Raw genomic sequence first — 6,958 nt, 5'->3', positions numbered from 1 at the left:
GACTTTGTTGGCGAAAAACCAGCCAGTTTTTATTCCCCCGGCCAAAGGTCGGATACTTTTCTCACAGGCCTTGTATATATGAGGCATATATCTGTCTGTCATTAGTGTGTTTGTGTGTAAAAACTGCATACACTCATAATATTTTAGTTATTGTTTGAAATTAATGCAGTTTTGTTTTTCATATAAAACATAATTTTCCAGACAATAGCTTTCATATTAAAAATAGATATTAAGACATTTTTTTTAAACAGTATCCACAACTAGTTTACAGTACATAAACATATATTAATTTATTTATACATATCTCCCCATTAATTAATGATTTCACACAATAGATTCAAATATTACACATTATTACCATCAAACACTGCTTGTAGTCACTAGTCTGGATGTAATGCGTTGTTGATGAATGTCACAACTTGAAACATTGTAAAATCAGTCTACAGTGCAAGAAAACCCTATGTTAAAGGAGCATACAGTTTCCTTATGTGATAATCTTGATAATAAGATTTTACATCCCTTTCTTTCCCCAAATGACAAATAAAAAGAAACTCTTTACTTGAGAGACAATGAAAAGTCTTGTTTTGAGCTTTCACTGTTGCGGACGAGAAAACTCCCCTCCTTAAGAACTCTTAGGACTTTTTCTGCATCAAGCCTACTGATAGAACCATGGTACCACCTAAGAAAGGAAAAAATTTATGTTTTATGCTTTTTATTAGCTTTCAAGATAAAACAGGTCTTATTATGGAATGTAACTGTTTTATTTTAATATCATCAATTAAAGAAAAACCCTTCAAAACTGAATGTTTTTTGTACATTTAGCAACAGCTCATCTCTGTCCTGTGCACATTTTTACATTTATTTTTGTGTTTCTAATGAAATAAAATACATCTGAAAATAACTAAATAAATAGTTAAGAAATTCAATCAAAATAATGTACTTTACATTGAATAAAAGCTTCATGATAATTCTTTCGAAGTACGGACAAGTTTTGGTATCTGCAAGCTTCCTATGGTTAAACAAGTTCAATATACAAGCAACTAATATCAGTTATGGTAACTTATTTTGTATATTATTAACATTCTACTGCACATGTCCTACTAAGACTGAATGATTCTGCTAATTTCCACACATTACATGTTATTGAGTAATAAAATTTTGATCAAAAATAAAAAGGATTCTTATTAATACGTTATCTCAACTTACACATACTGGGTTGTACTGTGTGGCATTTAAACCATAACAATTTGTTGTTTGTTTAATCTGTTATTTTGTTACATAATATGTCTTAAGACAGACTACTGAAACACATTATGTAATAGCTTAATGTAAAATTCTGGTTTTATCACTGCAGTTCACATATTTGATATGAAAAGAAATGCTTGAGAAACTTAAATTTTAGAGTTTTTTTGTAGTTAGCCATAACGGGCTACCTATGCTCTACCCACCATGGATACTGAAACCCAGTTTTTAGCCTTATGCATCCACAAACTTACTGCTGTGCCACTGGGGGGCCTTAGGGTTTAAATCATGCATACTCTTTCATATAAAGTAAAAGCAATATATGCTAAGTTCATGTAAAACAGTCTGAGAATTAAATAATCATCTTTGTCTTAATGTAAGAAAAGCATTTAGTTAATTAAAAGTTGTTATTTCACTCCATAACTTTTTACTATCCCTACTTTTTAATTACTAGTTTGTAATCAGTATGGCATTACCCTTGTTTGTCCAAAGATTTTACTTTTTCTCTAGATGAACTCACTGCTGAAGAACTGGTATTCGTTGACATTTGTTTCCTAGTTCGTTTAGTAACATTAGCAGCACTGGAGTTAAGGTTTAAATTAGATCTAACAGAAGGTCCTGCAAGTGAAAAGTTTATCATAGAACGCATTTCATTGTTCATTAATCATCTAATGTTTTCTAAGAAAAAGAAGGTATCAAAAAACTAATAACAAAAAGCATGAATGGTTAAATACCCACCAGTTTTATATTACATTATTATTCAATTTTATTGACAAAGGATTAGATGCAAAAAATAAACTTTCATATCAGGGATAAGCATTTATTTTTATTAGGGGTACAAACAAACCACCAAGTAGCAATATGTACAGCATTGACACACAAAGTTACATAAGCAATTTTGATAATCAAATAATATCTACATTTAGTCTATCATCAAGACAGACTAAGTTAAGATATTATTCAATTATCAAAATTGCTGCAATTAATTATCAAAATTAATGCAACCTACTCATCAAAATTAAGTATATTTAATATTAACTTAAGTTTGGTATTGCTTGGGCTTTTTAATTATTTTTGTAGTGTCTAACTTATTAAAATTCTCTGATCTAAAACATTATGGTAATTAAGATAATAACATGTTTTCTTTAAACATTTTCAAATACACACTTTCACTTATAAGGAAGTCCAACTTGTATGGTAATGTCCGTACTTTGTGTACCAGTTACACATGGTCAAGGAGTGTTATTGGAGAGTTATCTTTTTTCTAACTTCTCTAGTAACATCACTGTGTGTGAGGTTGGAAGTACCTAGTGGCTATGTCCACTCTGGGATAACTGACCATATTTGCTCAAGTACATGAATAAAGAGGTTAGTCTTCTCTGTCTAGAGATAGAATATCTACAGAATAGATTGACAAATATCAAATCTCTAGCTAGAAGTGTTTTCTGACATTTCATAATCTCATCAGTTCTGACTTGTTGCTTTATTGAAAATAAAGATTGATTTTTATATGGTATTCAGTCTTTTCTTCAACTAAGTAAAGTCAGATATTCAGTTGAATTTCTCATTGGATTTTCTGCTGTTTGTCTTGTTATCTGTGGTTAGTATATTCATCTGCAAAGTGATCAGTGAGTCTGAGAATACAACAGCATCTTGCCAACCACAAATAACTATGGGTAGTATGTAATAGTATGCAAGGCTTGGAAAACTGTAACTCTAAGTCTAAAACATGCAAGTTTAGTCCTTACTAACTTGTCACGTGTAATTTTGTGAGCAGAACATGTAGTTAGATTACTATAAAGATTATTCAGTAAGAAGAACATACATAATATGTAATAAAATGCAATGATTCCAATAAGTGTATGAGTTGATACTCATTGAAAATTATTTCTTTTACCGGTTTTAGCTTAGTGAGTGTTAGATTTTAAGGCTTTTAAAGTTGAACTGGCTTTTTCTAAAGTTTCCTCAATATTTTATCACTGAAATAATTTTGTATACATAAATATTGTTGAATAAAAAAATATTCTAAATGAAAATATTAAAAAAACACACACAGCTAAAATAGATTTAATTATGCTATTACTGGCATCACTCAGATTATTCTGAATCAAATCAGCGACTGGTCAAAATATTTAAGTAACATAGTCATACATGGTATGGGAAAAGCACTTAAACATTTTACAGGGAAGAGATAATACTTAAAATCAAATAAATTTATTGGCATAAAAATTTGGAAAAAAAATAACAATAATAAAACATGTTTAAAACTAATTACACTTTGGAAAAAAAACTTATGAAGGATATATTTATATGATTATTATCTAAAAATTTCATTAGCTCAAAATCTTTGTCATAATTTCACTTCTGTTTCCATTTTTATTATATCAATCTTTTCCCTGTCACCCATTATAAAAATCTACACACTCTAGTTCTATACATTTTAAAATATTTGCACCTGTTTGGAGGTTATTTAAATCAATAAATACTGCTAGACTATTTTTAGTGCTTTAACTTTATGTGAAATATAAACTTTAATCAAACTAGTGAAGCTATAATTTTTTGGTTTTATTTCAGAGATATCCACTTAAAACATCTTCAACTAAAAGGATCATGCATAGATGATGCATACAGTTATAACCTACAACATTTTTTTTTTCCATAATAAAATGTAATTTTTTCTTTCATGTAATAAATTACAATAGTAATTTAAAATATTTGAAAAGAAAATAATATTGTCAATAAATATCAATATGATGGTCTTCCAAGCTCAAAAGACATAAATTCAACTGAGATTTTTGAGCTGATATCCAGAGTTAATACTTAATGAGATAGTAAACACGGTATAGATCCATAACATTCTCAATTACATTATCAAAATATCACTATAAACTGACAGATTGTTTTTAACCAGGCTTATATTATGCACATGCACATTATCACTTTCACTTCAGAAACATGTATGGAAAAGGAGTCAAACAGAGAGGTCCAAGTTGTTTGCAGCCACTTATACATTTTGCAGAATTATATATTCTATTTTCATTGAAATTAATACAAGCTCTCCTTAAGCCATATTCAAAATATGATTAAAAATATGCAACAAAATATTATTATTCCCAATATTGTACAAATAAAGAATGCCCTATTTGTTTAAATTTGAAAATCATAACACAGATAAGAATTTTATTATAATGACTTTTTTCTTCTTTTTAAAGAGTAAATCATACCATGTCCTTTAGAAGAGCTGGGCTTAGTAGGGTCAAGACCTCTAGCTAAGTTCTGTGAAGTGGATCCCAATATACTGCTCTTTCCCCTTGTTGCAGGCATCAGTAAATGAGAAACTCCTATACTCTGGATGGGAAGGGATTCTGGTCTCTTTGGCTGACCAGTTACTCTTTCTGTTTCTTTGTTTCTTGAAGGCAGTTGCTCACATTCTAGGTAAGACTCAAAAGATGATGTGGATAGCACATTTCTAGGTTTTTTTACTAGCAGGTTTGGTTTTGACAAGCCACTTTCTTTAATACTTGAGCCATCAATTTCATCAGAAGAGGTATGGGGTGATTTAGAATGATGTATATCCCTTGTATCCAATAAACAAGGTTTGCGTATGTCCCAAGGGGGATCATAATCTGCAGGGATTCTGGGATCTTTTGAAACAGTTTGTGCATCAGTTCCATCAGTTTGACTATTTGAGCAAGCAAGTGGCTGAGGATGTTTGCCATGTTTAGGCAAGTCCCATGGAGGATCGTATTCTCCAATTGGCCTGGTGTCAGTTGTAGCACCAAAATAATTGACAGCAACTGGTCTAGAGCTAGAAATGTCACTCCTAGGTGAATGTCCAAGGTTGGGTGAGGGGTCACATGGAAGATTATTAAGAAGAGGTCTGTGGACATCCCAAGGAGGATCATAATCTCCTGGTGATCTACAATCTGTAGAAGGGTCTCGCCGAACTCCCACCAGAAAGGAATGGCTGGATTGGAAACTAGGAACGTCATCAAAAGAAGAAAAAGACTGTGCTGACAAAAATTCATCAAGGCTGCCAGAAGGTGTAGGTGCATCCCATGGTGGATCATAGTCACCTGAAGACCTAATGTCATTTTTCTCACACTGAAATTTCATCACATTGGAAACTGGTACACCTTTGTTACCTGAGGAATCAGATTTGGGAATAGCACCATTCGATGAATGAATAATATTATTCTGGTCTTCTTTAATTCGTGACCTTGCAAGTTTACAGTTATCTACACATTCTGAACTATAAAACGAAGAGTCTCTTTCAAGATTTTCAACAGTAGGTTGATTTCTGCTCTGAAGTTTAGATAATGGCTTACCTAAATCCAAGGGAAGAACCCTAACACCCTGATGACCACAAATGGCTTTTTTACTAATGAATGGTATGCCACTCAACATGTTTTTCTGGTCTTGTTCCAGATGACCTGGACTGCCATCTCTTGGACTCTCCTGGGTTCCTTGTATGGAAAGAGATTTTGGATCAGGTTTATCTCGAACAGCATTTTGCTTCTCTCCCTCTTTACACTGAGAGATGGGTTGTCGGGGGTCTTTATGAGGAGGCTCTGGAGGTAGAGGTCTAGGATGATGTGTTGGAGTGATGGATGATGACCCACTGTTGGAAGATGTTGATGATCCTGATTCTGGGTAAGACCTATGTTTCAAATGCCAGTTAATATTTTCCACTTCTCTTTTTACCCTGCTATCAAAGGCAGCTTCGTACATCTGTCTAACCATCTCATCACTATCTACAGAGTCATAAGTTTCAGTACTTAAGAGTGAACTATTTTCTGGGCCAAAATCTGCTTCCATGCTAGTCGATGCATAACTAAGAGAATTCAACTGCTGGAACTGACCTCCATCCAATGAAGGTGAAACTTGCAGACTTCCTGCCAATCGCATGCCAAGTCGTAACTCCCATGGGTCATCATATTCAGAAGCTGGCCTGGTGTCATCTTCTGGGATATTACTACTACTAGTTTCGCTTATACACACATCATCATAAGCACCATTTTGAATTTCAGAGGAGCACACCAGGTGGGGTTGTTGTGCTAGAAAAATATGAAAACATAAGGTAACAAAACTAAGAGTAAGCTATTAGATAAAATCTTACTGTAATAAATTATAGTTTTCTTTGAAACTGGTTATTTTATATTTCTGCAATATACTAATTTTAAATATCAGGAATAACACATACCAAATTAAATAAACCAAACTAAACTTTCATAGCTTAAAAAAAAAGTGGCACAACAATTTGGCAATAACCATGGTCCAAATGATAAACAAAAAGCAAGAAATAGTTAAATTTATGTAGATAAAAAGACAAAGTGAATAATAAACTCTTACAGAACACTGACAATTAAAACAACCCTTTTAAGTTATAACTAGAAACCCGTGACCCGTTGGGTCACCCACTATTCAGAGGTTATGAAGAATTCAAGCTAATTTCAATCTTGCACTGAAATGAAGGATTATTTTGAGATAATTTAATTAAATATTTAAATCCATTCATGTTATTCATAATTAAAGAAGAAATATTTGATTGTTGATCGGGAGTAAAAGTAAAGACCATTTCATTTTTCAAAAAAGTGAAGTCAGAGTTTTCAGGTATTGTGATGAATTAGTTCATTATGTTGTGGTCTTTCTTCTTAAACCTTCTACAAATAAGAAACAGTAACACTTTATTTTTCTTCAAATTACCTACCAAGGC

At 32.2% G+C, this 6,958-nt stretch overlaps 1 protein-coding gene across 1 annotated transcript in view; it reads right to left on the bottom strand.

Annotated features, from left to right (window-relative positions):
- LOC106472599 overlaps positions 1 to 6,958 on the bottom strand; it is a 33,456-nt gene that overhangs the window by 5,165 nt on the left and 21,333 nt on the right. Inside the window, exons 5-7 of the mRNA XM_013933256.2 lie at positions 4,467 to 6,299; positions 1,719 to 1,860; positions 560 to 679 (exon numbers count right to left, since the gene is read on the bottom strand). Of these exons, the coding sequence (XP_013788710.2) occupies positions 560 to 679; positions 1,719 to 1,860; positions 4,467 to 6,299 (2,095 nt within the window). The remainder of the gene's footprint in view (positions 1 to 559; positions 680 to 1,718; positions 1,861 to 4,466; positions 6,300 to 6,958) is intronic.

Source organism: Limulus polyphemus, unplaced genomic scaffold (genome assembly GCF_000517525.1).
Source record: "Limulus polyphemus unplaced genomic scaffold, Limulus_polyphemus-2.1.2 Scaffold122, whole genome shotgun sequence".
Lineage (NCBI taxonomy): Eukaryota > Metazoa > Arthropoda > Merostomata > Xiphosura > Limulidae > Limulus > Limulus polyphemus.
Note: the sequence above shows the minus strand (reverse complement) of the source record. Positions and strands in the feature narration are given on the sequence as shown.